Source organism: Orbicella franksi, chromosome 11 (assembly GCF_964199315.1).
Source record: "Orbicella franksi chromosome 11, jaOrbFran1.1, whole genome shotgun sequence".
Lineage (NCBI taxonomy): Eukaryota > Metazoa > Cnidaria > Anthozoa > Scleractinia > Merulinidae > Orbicella > Orbicella franksi.
Genome location: NC_138155.1, coordinates 1,753,513 through 1,771,595, shown reverse-complemented (window position 1 = coordinate 1,771,595; position 18,083 = coordinate 1,753,513). Strand labels below are relative to the sequence as shown.

At 47.3% G+C, this 18,083-nt stretch overlaps 3 protein-coding genes across 5 annotated transcripts in view; 1 reads left to right on the top strand and 2 right to left on the bottom strand.

The window, feature by feature from the left end:
- Positions 1–18,083, bottom strand: part of LOC145502758 (uncharacterized) — a 274,518-nt gene that overhangs the window by 30,392 nt on the left and 226,043 nt on the right. The gene's annotated exons all lie outside the window — the stretch shown is intronic.
- The window catches only part of LOC145502762 (uncharacterized), a 263,593-nt gene that overhangs the window by 51,653 nt on the left and 193,857 nt on the right, over positions 1–18,083 (bottom strand). The window lies entirely within an intron of this gene.
- On the top strand, positions 7,489–9,132 carry LOC145502751 (uncharacterized). Its single transcript, XM_081482111.1, has one exon. The coding sequence runs from the start codon at positions 7,489–7,491 to the stop codon at positions 9,130–9,132; it is 1,644 nt and encodes a 547-aa protein (XP_081338237.1).

The window sequence follows — 18,083 nt, the reverse complement described above, 5'->3', positions numbered from 1 at the left end:
CTTCTTTTTAGCGTCGGATGAGCTCAAGAAATCAAAATCTGCAGAAAATTAATCAATGAAACAGTCAGGATGACATTTAGGAACTCGTTTAATATCAAACTGATCTTACCTTTCTCAGTTCCTAACAAACAATTGAGAGGTGGCTGTTATGTACATATTTTGGAAGCATTCCACTGACTTAGATACACACCCTTAACATCGCCTGTAGCAATTCTGTAGAACTCACGAAAGCGACCAAAGTCCTAAATTTCCAGACAAATTAAATTAAAGGTTCTAGCTCCGTGAGAAGACTGATAGATTGAATAAATTTCGTTTTCTTTCATCGCAATGTAGAAGTTTTGCAGATTTTGAATTCGTGTACCCCATATCATTGTTTTTTCTCGGTGTTGTTCAATTACTTAAGTTGTATGCTGCTTTTGTGAAAAAAAAAAGAAAAATCAAAATTGAAATACTGACTAAAACTACCTGCATCGCTGCTTATTGATTATTTCTTTCGTATTTAATTTACGGAATATGAATTATGATAACGCAACTGATAATTGATAATTTGTAAAATGAAAATATTATGAGAATTAAGAAAGGCATTTTGTGTTTTAAGCAAAGTTTGCTTCTAAGCTGTATTGCATGATGGAAAACAAGGCTCCATTTCATCGAGGGGTGGCTGTTATGGACATAATTTTGGACCACTACATAATTGTTTTGAAATCTTCTTTTCAGTCCGGCGCAATATTAGGGGTGGCGAATAGTTGACAGCTAGAACGAGCTTGTGCAGCCTTTTCGTCAGTTTCTTCAAACTGGCTGGAACTGAAAATTCCATTTTAACACACTATACCTTATGATATCGTAGAACAAAATAACTGTTTTACTGGAGCCAAAATGGACGTTGCGGTAGGTTTTGTAGCTTTTTGTGGAATCCAGACAATTTAGGTGAGGTTAAGATTAAATTTTCCTCTGAAATTTGTAAGTTGCTTCATTGAAATTCCATGTCAAGTTAAGAGAAGACGTTATTTATAAAAAACCTGAGATAAAGGAACGAATCGGGACTTTGAACCCCTTTAGCGTTGCGAAAAATCGAGACTGGGAGACAGCTTCGTATAAAAATCGAGACTGCGAGACGCACATAACCGCTAAAAAACGATACTACGCGACTCGTGAAATTCGACTAAAATTTTGCGAGACCCAGAGTTTTTGAAGGACCATTCGCCACCCCCTTATATTCCAATTGCATTGAATAGCAAACATTGTAACGTAAGGTAGAAAACCGTTCATTTTCATACATAGATACTAACAGTAATCCAGTGTAATACTGGATAATACAAGACCGTACCATAATGCTGGCATCGCACAGAAGGCATAAAGACGCCGAAGAAAATTACATGACGTAATTAGCGAATCTTTTTTTCCCATCGTGTTCGAGTTTTACTTGAATAAAGAAATGATACTGTAGATAATTTTACTCGTTTGATTTATTCGCGCAAAAAACGGGCACCTTCATAATCAAACTCACTTTTATTTTACGTCGTTAGTTTAAAAGCTTGCTTAAAGTGGGCACAAGCGCTTCTTCAAAGAGGAAGAAGCGACGAATTTATTTCACTAGCACAATATACAAACATTACGCCACGGTGAAAATAAGCTACCAATAAAAATAAAATGAGAAAGGCAGATGGAGAGTTTAATCCTAGGAAGTTTGTGTTATTATCTACTGCGAACTTCTAAATGAATCCTTTGTCAGCCATATTAAGAACAGGGAAATCTTGCTACCTACCTTAAATCTTCTTTTTAGCGTCGGATGAGCTCAAGAAATCAAAATCTGCAGAAAATTAATCAATGAAACAGTCAGGATGACATTTAGGAATTCGTTTAATCTGAAACTGATCTTACCTTTCTCAGTCTCTAACAAACAATTGAGGGGTGGCTGTTATGTCTATACTTTGGAAGCATTCCACTGACTTAGATACACACCCTTAACATCGCCTGTAGCAATTCTGTAGAACTCACGAAAGCGACCAAAGTCCTAAATTTCCAGAAATATTAAATTAAAGGTTCTAGCTCCGTGGTAAGACTGATAGATTGAATAAATTTCGTTTTCTTTCATGAGAATGTGGAGGTTTTGCAGATTTTGAATTCGTGTACCCCATATCAGTGTTTTTTCTCGGTGTTGTTCAATTACTTTAGTTGTATGCTGCTTTTGTGAAAAAAAAAAAAAAAAAAAAGAAAAATTATAATTGAAATACTGACTAGAACAACCTGCATCGCTGGTTATTGATTATTTCTTTTGTATTTAATTTACGAAATATGAATTATCATAACGCAACTGATAATTGATAATTTGTAAAATGAAAATATTATGAGAATTAAGAAAGGCATTTTGTGTTTTAAGCAAAGTTTGCTTCTAAGCTGTATTGCATGATGGAAAACAAGGCTCCATTTCATTGAGGGGTGGCTGTTATGGACATAATTTTGGAACACTACATGATTGTTTTGAACTCTTCTTTTCAGTCCGGCGCAATATTAGGGTTGGCGAATGATAAATACGAGACGGCGAGACAAGCATTTTCCTCTGCGAGCCCGAGACATTTTGACATTTTAAATTGACGTGCGAGCGCAAGACGTCCAGACTTTTAAAATTTGGGTCCTAGATTTAGTTGAGAGCTAGAACGAGCTTTTGCAGCCTTTTAGCCAGCTTCTTCAAAGTGGCTGGAGCTGGAAATTCCATTATAACACATTACGTTATGATATCGCAGAACAAAATAACTGTTTTACTGGAGCCAAAACGGACGTTGCGGTAGGTTTTGTAGCTTTTTGTGGAATTCAGACAATTTAGGTGAAGTTAGGATTAAATTTTCTCTGGAATTTGTAAGTTGCTTCATTGAAATTCAATGCCGTGTCAAGTGAAGAGAAGATGTTATTTATAAAACCTGAGATGAACGAACGAATCGGGACTTTGAACCCCTTTAGCCTTGCGAAAAATCGAGACTCGGAGACAGCTTCGTATAAAAATCGAGACTGAGAGACGCACATAACCGCTAAAAAACGATACTGCGAGACCCGTGAAATTCGACTATAAAATTTTTTGCGACCCAGAGTTTTTGAAGGACCATTCGCCACCCCTAATCGATGGAAATGGACGATTGGAAAAGCAGTAGATGGATCGATTTCAATCGACAAAATTAGTTAGTTGGTATCGATTGATATTGATTAATTGATGATCAATCGATAGTCGCAGAAAAGCCATTTATCGATTCCTATCGATTGGCAAAACAAGTGGTACCCTACTCTGAACGTCCTGAAAACTCAAACCAAAAAACCACAAAACTAGTTGGCCAGTTGGATATTATGATATAAACGAACGTCTTTTTATCTTTTGCTTTTGTTCTATAATACCTTTAGATGCAGTTGGCGCTTTTGTATGTATGTAGTTACTGTCCTAAGTGCAATTTGTATTGTCATTATTAGATTAGGCCGTTTTGCTGCGTCAATCATTATTTGAGAACACGAGGGAAATGTAGAAAACACGAGCCGCAGTGTTCTCAAATGTCCGGAGTTTTTTTATCACAGTGTAATACACTGCTTAGGCTTCTTCATTTGCTTTATGAGATCGAGATAATGTGGCAAAAAAATAACACAACACACTTTTTCTACGTTTTATTTTCGGATAAAACATGGATTTTTGACCAATCAGAACGCGCGCAGGGTCCTATCTATATTATAATTTGCAGTGACTTTATGCTGCTATTGTTTCCAAATGTGTAACGCCAGAATTTGTCTGACGAGGTATTAAACCAGTTTCTATCCATTAAAGTTAAATTTAATACCAAAATTTCATAAGACAAATAAAAGAGAGAAGAAAATATGTCTTATTCTCATGTAAAGGTTCCAGGAATTCAAATAAAATCTGTTAACGATCTCTACTTCCAAAAGTGTGATATTAAGGACGTTCGCACCCATTGCTATATCTGGAGTTTCCCTTCACTAAAGTTAGCATCGTGTTTGAAGGAAAGTTAATTTCCCTTCCTGTTATGGTGAATTTTTTAAATAATGCTTCTTTACAATTAGCGCAAAAAAAGTTTCAATTGACTTCAGATGAAATTGCTCCATTTGACGATGCGTGGAGCTTTCTTTTCAGAGAATGCTGTTCATTTCCGGCGCTGGTTCCACCCTTACCTAAACAATGACTTTTTATTCCACAGTGCTTTACAGCGATTTAAACTCCTTTAGCTAGCAGAGATCAAATCTTGTTTCCCCACAAAAAAGCAATACAAAATTGAACATGTCGGTCAGACTAAACTAGTGAAAAATCACCAAAGGAAGCATACTATTAACAGATACAAATTCTGCCCATTGGCACGATAACAGCGCTTTAAGTTATAAAAATGAAACTTTGACGCCCCTACCCCTTGCTTTTTCTACAAGGAAAGCAAATTATAGTGATAGCATTAGTTTTTGAATTTGTGTGCTGCAGATCATGGAAATTGCAAAACACTCCGCGGGAAAATCCACTTCTACGAGAGCGAGGAAAATTAGAACGAGTTTGGCGACTACTGTAAACTGCTATTGGCAATTTACCTAATTCTCTTTCGACAGGTAAATCAATTTTGAATATTAGTAGTATATAGGGAAGTCGACAAATAACGTTTCGCAGAGGGAGCCTTATTTCGCCTTATCGCAGCCCCCACCATCAAGTCCGGCCCTCACAAGCTCGGGCCGGTTGATGGTGGGGGCTGCGATAAGGCGAAATAAGGCTCCCTCTGCGAAACATTATTTGTCGACTTCCCGATATACTACTCACAACAAAGGAGTGCGAAATATTAGAAACAAGCGAGCCGGAGTTATACCGCCAGAGCAGGGATGGAACGAGCTCCAAACAAGTGCGGGTGGCTGAAGCGGGGCCGGAAAGAAAGCTGCGGAAAGCGCTGTTACGGGGCGTATTGCGGGCAGCACAACTACCAGCTGAAAAAAGGAATGAAAAAGCCAGAGCCCTGCAGAGTATGCGGAGTCGGGCTTCTGTGCGACTACCGTCTCTGCAAGCGCTGCGGCGAGGGCGCGCTAAAAATGCGGCTTTACCGCAAAAAATAAAAAGCGACAAAACTGTTTGAGCGCGTTTTGCTCGAGCTGCAAGAAAGAAACCCGCCAGTTAGAGAAACGTAACCTCGATTACACCGCAAGGAGCCATGTCTTCCTGTGGACTTTCCGAGGCCATTCAAAACCTCCCTCCAGAGCTTCGTGAGATGATTCTCAAGAAGTACATAGCGATAAAAATAAAGGAAAAAAAGGAAATGGGTTGGGACGAGGTACACGACGAGATTGAAGAGGCACCCATCTGCGAAAAACGATCAAGAATTGTAAAGGTCATGTTTTGCCGTAAATGCAACTCTTGCGGCCAAGAAGGACTCTGTTACGAGTGTTATAAAAATGGAGAAAAGCATTATCTTGGCTACCCCGTGTATGACGAAAATGACTAGGCCGAAATATTTCAGAAATTTTACTGAGCTGCGACGATATTTACAACCGGGCGAGTTAGATTTAAAAATCTACGGCTGCATTTGCATACCATAAAAACATGCTTGTCAGTGTTCACTTGATTGCGTTTCTCGCGAATGAATATTTCACGCCTGAGTGGCAGAGACAAGCGCGTGATATTACACGCGAAGTTGTTGATTGCTTTCATGACGCGGTTCCGGTTGAGGCGACACAGCTTCCCGTTGCGAATTCCTGAAGGCTTCAGTTTAAGCTCGTTGCATTCCTCTTGGCTTCAGTTGAAGCGATCAGGAATTTTCAAAGCCACGAGGAATGTTCAAGTCAAAAGGAATTTTACAGGCGGATTTCTATTTTTTGACCACAGTTTGTTAGAATAGGGTATTTCTTCTCGGCCTGGCCAATAAAAATGGCACTTTTCACCTTTTTTCGAGGAAAAATTGGGCACAAAACGTGGTGGAACAAAGAGACTTCACTAGAGCGATAAAAAGAAACAGCTGATCGGGGGGTTTTCCCTATTTCGCACTTGACTGCGTCAGTGAGTAACCTTCTCGAAAGTTCAAGGCAATTTATGTGGCAAGAAAAACACCGCAATGACCTGTTTTTGACAAGACAAAGAGAGAGTTTTGTGTTTTTTCGCTCGAAATTTAGTTCGAAGCGGGAGGTTTCGTGATTTTTTTTTTATCATTTCGGCTTCAAGTCTGCCGCGGATGTCTTTCTCAAGTTTTTGGACATCAACATCAGGAAGCTTTCTTGTTGATGGTTGACGAAGCACCCTTGCTCGGACCTGATCTTTCAGAAAGTTGTATTGCTGAAACTCCGAAAGGATAGTGTCGAACTCGTGGGAAGACACCTCGTTGTTGTTCAAAGCGTTCGAGAGAAGTCTGTTGACGGTGTCGCGCTTGGCAACGGCGAGCGTGGTGATCTCTTGATGCTTCTTGATCTTCGAGTCGAGCTTTTTGCCGGCGAGAATCATCGCAGACGAAACGAGAGCGAAGCACCCACCAGCGCCGCCATGAGGAACGGCAGCCGGCAAGCCAACCACAGACAGAGCGGAGCCAAAACTCGCGCTGGAAAACGCTGCCGAGAGAACGCTGGAGCCGGCGGCGCCCCAATTAACGAACTTTCTCGCGCGTTTGTATTTTTTCGCGACGAGGCGATAGTGGTGGACCTCGCCGGCCAATTTATTGGAAATCTCGTTGACCTTCTGCAAGCGGAAATTTTCAGAAGGCTCTGCCGCCACCACTGGATATAGTGGCTCGGCAGGCGGGGCGCTTGGAGGCAACAGATCCGCCGAAGACATTGCGTATATAAAGAAATTTAATTTAACTCTAATTCAAAAAGAAGCGGCAGGCCTTTGAAATCAAAGAGTTCGCCATTTTCATCCTTCACTTTTAAGGTGATGCTGTTTATGAACTTGTCTGTAGAAGCGTCACGGAAAACGTTTTGCGATGAGTCGATGTTATAGCTGACTTTTTCATAAGGCTTTCCTCTGACGTCAACCTTGGCAAGAAGGTCTGACTTCTTTCCATTCAAAAAGTTTTTTGTCGAGTCGATGAGATCGCAGTGGAGCAACTCGGGCTGTTAAGTTTTTTGATATATTCTTCTTTCCTGATATTTCTCCGATTCCAAGAAAATTGGCCAAACTGTAATCAACGGAAACTTCTTTCGCTTGATTAGCGTTGTTTAAATTGGCAGCGGCAGCGGCATTTGTAATTTTAAGAACAGAATTGGGGTTATTCGTTTCTAAGACCAATTTCACTTTTTTCTTGTAATATTCAAAACTGGATTGCAGTTCTTTTGCTATGCAACCACGTCATTAGTTCCTTTAAAAAACATTCTGCCAACAGAACTCAGATTATGCCACGAGTTGAAAAAAGAACAACTCAAAAGTCTGGCATAGCTTGCTCCTGGGAGCGGTTCTTCAAAATGGATGGTCCCGCCGTTCTGTTGCGTGACAATTGTGAGAACAACCATTTTTATATTCAACAAATAAAATTGTGTTCAAATAATATGGCGAATTTGTGGAATGGACCTGCGTTAAAAAAAGCGGAGGTGGCGAAGAAAAAGGCGTGGACAAACTTTTTAAACCACTTCCCCAAAGCGGACAAAAGCCGGTTCGTTTCGCAAGGAAGCGTCGACGAGAGAAATAACGTGACGGCGGAGGTGTTTTTCAAAGAAAGCGAAGACTCGTTTCAAAGTGTCTTCGGTTCAGACAGGCGGTATTGGAGCGCGGAAATGAAAGAGGCGCTTGGTTTGGGAGACAGCGGTGGTTTTCCTTATCAATTGTCGCCGCTCGGTTCAAAAGTTTCATTGGCCATCCCTGCGGTGCCTTTCGACGGCAAAGCGCCAAGCTTGAAGAAAATATTTGACGCCCCGATACAAATCTACGTCACGCCTGACCAATATTTCACAACGAAATTAAGAGAAATATTTCAAGACACGAAACTCAAACACACGACTGGAACTGAATCAAAACACTGGCTAGGAGGGCCAGACATGAAATATTGGCCGCAACAGCTCAACTTGGCGGTTTTCTGCGCGACACAGGGGTGCGGAGTTTCTCGCGAAATCTTCGACAGCGGGATGAATCTCCCCCCGCAGATAAGAGCTTTCTACAAATTCCACGTGTATTTCACGGTCAGGCGAATTCTGTTCCAGCTAGGAGGTGTTCAGAGCATAAGCGCTTTGCCCGGAGACCCGACGTTCGACCAAATGAAAAACCATTACGACGTCGCTTCGTACAAAAGGGTATGCGGCGAGTTGGGCATAGACTCATCAAGCGACTTTAGGTTTACTTCGGGGGCAAATAGTGGTTTGGGGGTGTTGTACGTTAAGCCTTGGGGGGAATCGCCAACAAAAACAGATTATAAGTATCCTGATTGGAACAAGTTCAGCGACGAAGGTGGAAAACTGAATAAGGGCGACCTTATTGAGTTTATACGGCCCGATGTTTTTGGAGATCGGCAGTTCGTCTGGTTCGCGCCCAACACGGCGAACGGTTTGACGCAGGCGGGCTTGTCGAGAATCAACCAGTCAATCGAGGCTTTCGTTTACTGCGTCCTGGGCGCGCAAGTGAACGTCCGCAGCAGCATTCTCGGCAATGGCGGTTGGGCGAGAGAAGCCCAGAGCGAGTTCCTGGTGCTGATGGAAGACGCGATCAGACAGCCCGACTTGGCCGCGAGCATGCAAAGGTACCAGCTCGCGGTGGACCAAGCGAAGGTCAGGCTCAATCTCGCTGTTGCCCCCATGGCGTGGCTCATGCCCGCGCAGATGATAATAAACACCGCAAGCACGATCGGTTACAACAACGAGCTGAAACAGGCGGTCTCCGGAATGAAACTTGGGGTGAACAACGAGGTAAACCCGGAGACAAAAAAAGCTGGGCTCAAACAAATGGCAGGCGGACCGTCAAAAATTAACCCGCCCAACAGCCACCCGTCCAACCCAATACACAAAGCCGCAACAGCCGAATCGGGGCGTGTAGTTCCACCCCACAGGAAACCAGCTTCGTCCGAAACTAAACAAGCGCAGCCACCGGCGCAAAAAATTGAGCCCGAGGCTGCAGACAAAACGCCGCAACACGAAATTAACAAAACGGCGGTAATTGTCGCTGTTGTTGGATTTTCGGCGTTGCTGTTCACGGCTTGGCGCTAAGCTAACGCTGCTTCTTAAAATATTTTTCGAACAAAAAGGCCACCGCGGCAAGAATGAGCAACCAGGTGTGCTCGGCCAGAAATCCGACGACTTGGCCGCCGGCTTTGAACAGGAAGCTCACAATCGAGCCAATCAGCCCGGGTAGCAGAGAGCCGAGTTTCGCGGCAATATCTTTGAGGCCGTTCCCCAAAGCTTTGCCGGTGGCTTTCAAACCTCTGGTGAGGACCCCGATGACAGCGCCGATTGTGGTCCCGGCGGCGAGAAGAATGGCGGTCAACGTCACGCCATATTGTTTGAAGATCTCCTTGACCCTTTCCAAGAGAGGCAGCCTCCTTTTCCTTTCCGCGATCTGAGTTTGCAAACGCGCGATCTCCTCGTTTCTTTCTGCAACTCTGCCTTCTGCGGCTTCTTTTTCGGAGGGCGAGGCATTCTCATCTTGGATGATCGCCTGGTCTTCCTCGTTTTGGCGCTGCAGCTCGCTTTCCTGCTCTTTCAGGTCGTCCAACGGTTTTGTTTGGTTGAGCCTTTCTTCCATGGCGTTTGTTTCACTTTCTTTTGCTGCGAGGCTGGCCCTGAGTCTGTCAACCTTGGCTTGTTCCTTTTCTCTGGCCATTGCTTTTTTTGTGAGCGAGTCCAAAGCTTTTTTCCTGTTTTCAAGATCGGTTTGATAGTTCTTTTTCTGTTGTTTGAGGCTACGCAGCTCTGCTTCACTGTCAAGATTCGAACCATATTTATCTCCAATTTCATCAATCTGAGCATCAGTTTGCGCAATTTTTTGTCTAAGGGCTTCCACTTTTTTCTTTTCTTCTTCTCTTCGCGAAGAGAGTGTTTCCGCCTGTTTAAGTTGGATTTCAGCCTCTCTCAGTCTTCGGCGTTGTTCTCTGAGGGTGTCGCGGTCTTCAGCAATGACGTCTTCAGCTCTTGGCCCCAGAGCTGCTTTTTTCGCGTCTGTGAAACTTTTTTGTAACCCTCCTTCGCCAAGCTTGAAAATTTTAGACACCCCCGCGGGGGCCAAATGAAACGATCTCAGATTGATTTCCTTTTTGCTGAAACCAATTGGGCCCAATTTTTTGAAGTCTACCTTCGGGAACAATCTTCTGATTTTTTCTTTTGCCCTTTCAAGCATGGCCGGTTTGTCATCGGTATGTATGAAATCACCGAGCAAAGGGGTTTCTTCCTGATAAGAAGTGTCAGGCGGGCCGGACTGCTCGTGAGGAAAAGTACTCATTTCTGTTTGTTCGCCCCCGTAGTAGGGGTCGCCAGGTTGGTAGGGAGTGGACGCCGCGCCTGGCTGAAAAGGACGGGTTGTGTCAACCTCTTGTTCGCCTTCATCAGAGTCGTGGTCAATCCGATTGTCAATGTCCGGGTCTCCGTAACCAAATTCGCCACCGCCTTCCGCCATAACGATATATTTAAAGCCTATTATTTTTCAAATTAGAAATTATCGCCGGCGGCTGATACAATGTCAGTTCCAGAGAACCTTCGCGCGACGTACAGCAAGAAAACCTTACAAGGCATGCAGGCCGAGCGCGCAGTGAAGCGGATCACCTTTTCCCGCACTGAAGCCAACCCCGGCGATACTCTGTACGTTTACGTTCCCAAGCTGAACGCGAACGAGGTTCTGGTGCCGGGCTCGCTAGCGCTTGTCTTTAACATCGACCTTTCTGGAGGACACGCCAACAACTTCCTAGTCCAGAACGTCACGCGAGCGCTCGTTGACAGTCTGCACGTGAAGTTTGGAGGCACTACCCTGCATGACACGGTTGGCTATGGCATCTACAAAATCTTTGATGACCTTTTCCTTTCGCAGGAAGAAAGAGACAACAGGATCCTCGAAGGGATTCAGGGTGAGAAACTATGCAAGATCCGCTCAGGCGCGGGAGACAAGGAAACCTCGGGCGTCGACGCTGAAAAAAAGCTGAACGAGGTGTTCGGGAGCAAGTACCGGATCAGGCTGGACCATCAGATCTTAACCGACCACGGCGTTTTCTACCCCCAGGCCCTTTACAAAGACCTCACGTTCGAAATAACCCTGGCTGAAGCTGCACATGTGGTCAATGGCTCCGATACAACCCAGCTGAAATACAAGCTGACCAACTCCAGCTCGAGTACGATATGATCCGCAGCAAGACTCTGGCAGACGAGGCGCATACCGTTTACTCCAGCGGAAAAGAGTTCGCCTATGACCACGTGATGCGTTCCCAAGTGGTGACCTTCAAAAAAGACACCGACACGAGGAAGAACATCAAAATCGATGCCCAAAAAAGGTCGCTAAAAGCCCTCCTGCTACTGTTCATAGAGCCGTATGCTGATGGCGCCAGAGATTCAGAAAAATACGTCTTCCCGGATCTGACGAAAGTCAGCGTCACGATCAATGGCTCGCCCAACATGATTTACAACAACGGCGTCGAAGGCAAGGACATGTGGGAAGAGGCCCAACGCTTCTTCGTGAAGGAAAAAAATAAAACCGAGCACATGGATGTGACAAAGTTTTACACCGGAGACAATTTCGGGCTTCTGATTGATATGCGCTCCATGGCGGACCAAGACATTCATGGAAGTGGCAAGCGCATTGTGAACAGTACGGACGGGGTCCAGCTGGAAATCGAGAGGAAAGCCGAAGGCTCAGGCAACGTGAACTGCCACGTATTCGTCATCGCCGACTCCCAGTTCAACATTATGGAAAGACAGCGGGAATCTGTACAGAATTAATATGGACCCAAGCAAGATACCCTTCAACGCTCTCATCGTGGGGCCGACCAATTCAGGCAAATCGAGGTTCGTTGTGGACTAGCTCTACGGCCCTTTCCGCGGAAAGTTCGACTACATCGTGCTCATCTGCCCGACGTTCACGCACAACAAGACCTACTACCGGCTTGGCGAAAACGATCCGAGAATGGATGTGATAGTCTGTGAGCAGCACGACGTGGAAAGGTGGTTGAAGCTCGTGAGATGGCTTTCCGAGGGCACCAACACGCTCATAATCCTCGACGACTGCGCGGCCTCCAAAGATGTGAAAGGGCGCACAGGAGAGCTGGTGAATCTCGCCTTTTCCGCGCGGCATATGGGCATCAGCGTGTGGGTGCTGACCCAGAAGTTGACCGGAATAACAGCTTCCTTCCGTGAGAACGTGGCGGCGATCGTCCTCTTTTACACCCCCTCGGCCAGGATAACGAAAGCCATCTTCGACGATTACGCCGGCGAGCTCTCCCCCGATGAGTACAGAGGATTGATTTCAAAGCTGAAAGAGCGAAAGTTCTCTTATCTTATATTCGCACTTCGCCACCCCTACGGGGTAAAGTTATTTGAATAAAAAACTGCGAGCTGTTTATAGCCTTGCACAATGTCCGCAGAAGACGCGTTAGCAGATGTTATGAACCTTCTTGAAAAGGAGCCCGCGCCGTCGAGTTGTCTCGCAGGCAGCCTTGTTCCAACCGCCCCCGACATTCCCACTCTTCGCGAGCAGTTGGCCGTTCTCGTGTCCACAGGCAAAGCCGAAGAGGCCATCGGAGTGCAGCTAACACACGAGCAGGTGAAGCGCCTGAGCGACAAAGATGTCGAGACATACACCAAACGCTATGAGGCGTACGTGGGCTCAAAGACAACGGAAAGCCTGATCGACAGCTTCATTTTTCTTGCAACCAAAGCGGTCGGAATGGCCGTCAAAATCAAAGACATCGAGGCTTACCAAAAAGAGCTCAGAAACGATTACATCTTGAACAAAGAGCTCTCCAATCTGGCCGGCAACCTTTCTTTGAAGTGCGGCCGGTTTCTTGCCGCGGCCAACGCGGTGTTGATCACCACGAAACATGAATAAATGGGGGTGAAACCCCCGACCCCAAGAATTTTCTTCGCTGCGCGGAGCGCCGCTGGTCACCATTCATCAACAAATGCTGAGGTCTTGCTGACAAATGCTGAGGTCTTGCTGACAAATTGTTAACAATTAAACTTTTTTCATTTGCTTATAATACGGTTCGCTTCAATGTCAACCGAACAATCCGAGAGCGCGCCTGCCGTCGTTACCGCGCCTCAGGTAGAGACCAAGGCAGCGCCTGCCGCCGTCACTGCGCCTCAGGTAGAGACCAAGGCAGCGCCTGCCGCCGATATCACACAGCAAGCGACGACTCCTACTGCAACCACGCAGCGCAAGAAAGACCCCAAGAAGGTGGCCGCCGGAAAACTTTCTGCCGAAAAAAGACGGCTGGCCCGAGAGGAACAGAAGAAAGGGTTCGCCGAGGCTTATTACGCAGAAAAGCAAGCGGAAGCCGCCGCAGCGGCCCCGGATACAAAAGAAAAAAGCCCAAATAGCGACGGCCTCAGCGCCAACCAATGGATCGCTATTGGCGGCGTTGGAGTTTCCCTTCTTGGGATCTATTACAAGCGTGAAGAGCTCATGGCAATGGCCAAGCCCGTGTTCGACAAATTCAAAACGCCGAAGCCCGCGCCTGAGCCCGCTCCTGAGCCCGCGAGTGTCGAGCCAAAACCTGCTCGCGATACACGGCCAAGAGGATTAAAAAAAATGATTTAAATGTTTGCGCGTGATTCATATCTCACGATGACGATCCCAAGCATTGCGCAGGTTCTCATCTATACAGCAGCAATCGGAGGGATTACGCTTTTTTGGGCTGATTTTTCCGTCAAGACTTGGAGGATGGTGAGACGTCTTACCGACGAAATGCTTGTTGAAGAGGGAGAAAGGCGGAGAAAAATGGAACAAGAGGTCAGGCGAAAAATTGAAATAGAAGACAAAATCAAAGAATTCGCGGAAGAAGAATAAGAAGCTGAAAGACAGGTCCCCAATTAATTTTGTTTTAAACTTTCGCGCTTTCCTTATATCAAGCGCGCCATGTCCGACAACAAGCTTGTCAAGATCGTCATTGACGCCACAACTCTCACGGGATTAGCCGCGGGCATCGGCTGGGCAGCGAAAAAGGTTGTGAAAGAGAATTTCACTTCTGATCCCAGCAGCAGCTTTATGAATTACATGACGTTCACCGTCGTCGTGGGAGGCAGCATTGCGCTAAAAGGGTACCTTGAGGACCAGAAAATCCTCCCCGCCAGCATTTGAAAAAAACCCTTATAATAGCGCAATGGAGTGTTCTTGTTTCACAAACAAAGCCTTCACAACGGTTGCGCTGTTATTTTTCGCATACAAGATGATCGATTATACCACTGATGCCTTAGATTTTGTTTGGTCGGTTGAGATTTGCACCGATGAAGAGGATCTTGGTACTGAACAATTCCCATTACCGGAGAAATGCCTTATACCTCCTCCATACGAACCCCAGCCGCCGCCAAACGAGAACAATTAAAAACAGATTTACAACATATACCATGACGAGCATCGCTATCATGATTGGCGGGGCTGTGTTGAACGCCACGGCTTTTATCGGCGGCAATTATCTGGCGAGGGCGCTCGGCGGGGGCCGCAAAGCCGCGCTTGAAGAAAAAAAGCGCCACGACAAGGCTCTCGAAGATTATCAAGCCGCTTACGCCAAATACACGCGCGACCGAACACAGCTTCTCCACTGGATCGCGACCAACGCGCAAACAAAGGAGCAGGCCAAGCAGAACATGACCAACACGGACTACGCCTTCAAACTCTACAGCCAGGCGCATCCTGACGAACAGATGGTGCCCCCCAAGGAGCCTAAGTTCTCAGATTTCTATCAGCCAAGCGAGCAGCAGAAAAACGGCGAACTCGCGTTCGTGGGCGCCGGCGCTCTCGCTCTGGGCTACGCGGCCTTCCGCTTCCTTTAAACTTTTTTACGCCTTACTTATATGGACGCGAAACTCGCAAAGATTTACTACAGCCCCGGGGGCTACTGGAAAGGCATAGCCGCGATCAAAAAATTGGCCGAGGCCGCTAAGGTACCTGAAGAAGCCGCAAAAAAGTGGCTGATCAGGCAAGCGCTCTGGCAGATATACCTCCCCGCGCCGAAGCGGATTCCTCGGCCGAAATTCGACGTTCCCATGCCCAACAGGGTCCATCAGGCTGACCTTCTTTTTCTGCCGCACGACAAGCTCCCTCGCGGCCGCAAAGTTTTCAAATACGCGCTGACCGTTGTCGACGTGGCCAGTCGCTACAAAGAGGCCGAACCCCTGACTTCGAAAAATTCTGATGAGGTCGCACTGGCCTTTCAGAAGATTTACAAGCGCTCGCCTCTCGAATGGCCCGAAATGCTGCAGGTTGACCCCGGGCACGAATTCATGGGCGCCGTCACCAAAGAGATGGACAAGCACAAAACCTTTATCCGGCGCGGGCACGTTAACATTCACCGCGACCAGGCCATTGTCGAACGTTTCAACCGCACTCTGGCTGAGCGATTGTTCGGGCACCAGTACGCCGAAGAGATGCTTCTCCCTGAGGGCAAGCGGTCCACTGCCTGGGTGAAAAGACTTCCTGAAGTTGTTTCGGCTCTGAACAACGAGGTCACAAGCCTTATCGGCAAGAAACCCGCCGTCGCCATAAAAGAAAAAGCTGTTTATGCAAGGCCGTCGACACCTTACACGAGGCCTGTTGGAAAACGCTAAAAAATCCTCCCCTCTCTTGTCCAAGTTCGTTATCTCTACCAGCCCGGCGAACTTGAAGGAGGCGTGAAAAGGGCCACGGATCCAATCTGGTCTTTGAAAGTTTTCGGCATTGAAAGGTCTTTTTCCAAACCGGATCAGCCCGTTCTCTACTATCTGCGCGACGGGCCCAAGCGCGGCTTCGTGCGCGAAGAGCTGCTCGTTGTTCCTCCGAATACTACTCTTCCTCCCGCTGACGTGAACTAGATGTGATATTCGATTGGTTAGGTGTGTATCCCGTCGGGCAGCACCCACCGCTTGTCGTAATAAGCACTCAGCCCCAGCTTCTCCTGCTCGTAAGTGACGATCTGGCCGTCCCGCATCCTGAAACGCCGGTTGGTCGCCATGTCCTTGCTGCCTTCCAACGCTTCCTTGAACCGCTGCCATGACACCTCGTTCTGCCTTTTCGACATCCCATTTATGCTGAACTTCTGTTTTTCGCCACCCTCTCCGTCGTCGGCGTAATAACACTTCGAGCAAAGGGCGATCATGCGGTGGCCCTCGAACTCAAGCTTGAAGAGACCTGGGGTCCGGCCACTCCACTTGTCCCAAGCCAGCCACTGGTTTTTTTCCGCATCGAATTCGGCCTTCAGCTCTGGCCGGAGGACGTCCTCGAGCCGCTCGCCCGAGATCGCCATGTAGTTGCTGTCTGTGTCCATCTGGATCAGCTCAAAATCTCTTCTGTCGACGTACTTGTCGAGAAAGTCGTAGTAGAATTCCAGCATCCGCAGCTTCGCCAGCTGGTAGACGGCGATTCCGATCTGGAACGGCCGCCTGATCGTAATCCGGGGCTTGCGGCTTTCCAGCTCGTAGGCCTCCCCGATCTCGTCGAGGTCTTCGAAATACGCGCTCCGCAGCGCGCTGTCGACAACCTTCTCGTCTTTCGTGTAGATCACGTTCGTTTGCCGCTCCAGCGCTTCGATCAGTTTCCCGTAAGCGCTGTTTCCGAGCAGTTTGAACACTTCGGCGAGCAGTGCCTTGCTTCTGTCCACGTCTCCTGTCCGGCGCGCCTCTGTCACCTGCTCCACGAACCAGGTGAAGATCTTGCCCGCGGCGTAGTCGATTGTTCTGGAAACCTTCGTGACAACCGCCCCATGGTTCACGTACCACCGCAGCAGAGGGGCGTACACCAGCAGCCGTTCTGCAGACAGCGCCCCCACAAGCTTTTTTCCATCTCCGCGCTTTCTGCCCGTTCTCGCCAAGTACTCTTTCATGTGTTCCGGCACAGCTTCGGCGGGAACCCGCTTGTTGATGAAAAAGGGGCACATCTCCTCAAACTTTGGCCACAAGCGCTCTGGGATCTTGATGTCGACTTCGGCGAAGCCGAACCACTCCCCGGCTTTCAACCAGCGAATCAGAACTTCGGCCGCTTCCGCTTGGCGGTCATCGGTGTGGTACTTGACCCTTTCCTTCCCGCATGGCATTTCTCTCAGCATGGTCGAGAGATAGAGAGCGCTGGCGTCGAAACCCAGAATCTTTTTGCACAGACGCGGTTCTTGGAACTGATGCGACCTTATCCGCGTCACACCGGCCTCGTGCCGTCTTGCGAAAACAAGGCTCGGCCCGCCAACAACCGCCCTTTTCAGCATTTTGTAAGCCTCTATGCCAGGACTGTAAAGGTCTGCGCCACGCTCCATTGCCCCTCGGAGCAAATAATGCAAACTCACCCCTGGCAGGCTCACCGCGTCTTTCAGAATGTCGATTCCTCTCTCGGTGTAGAAGCTTTTCATCTTTTCCAGCGCCTCGAGGCCGGGAGCCACATCAAGATTTTTGTAGTAACGCAGCCAGTCTGCGAAGGTCTGCATCCCCTTTTCTTTGAACAGCAGCTGGCACCCCTCCCACTCCTTCCGCGTGAGAACGTATCCGCCCTTCAGCTTCGAATACCAGGCCTCGTATTCTGGGAGCCCAGGGAAATCGAGCTTTTTGGGCGCGTCGAACCATTCGTAAGGGAACCAGGATTTCTTGGACTCGCTTCCGTAGGCTTTCACCCATTTCGCGTAGCTCGTGCCCGGGCCCAGATAGTTGATGATGTCGAGGAAACGGGCCCCCCAGGTGAGCAGGAACATGGTTTTGTTCCCCTTCTTGGCCACTTTGACTTTTTTTGATAATTCGGCGAGAGTGCTGGCGAAGTGATTTTTGATCAGATTCAGGTCGTACGAGCCTGAGTTGAAGCCCACGACAGGGACCTGGTTGCACCATTCATTAATTTTTTGCTGCTGGTCTTTTGTCAGCAGGTGCATGTCTTCTGGCACAAACTCCGCTCTCACCCGGTCCTGGATGCTTTTCTCGCGTCTCTCCAGCTCTTTCAAGAACTTGCGGACCAGCTCCACGGGGTTTCTTTCGCAGATGTGGGTGGGCTCTCTTTTAAGAGTGTCGCCGAC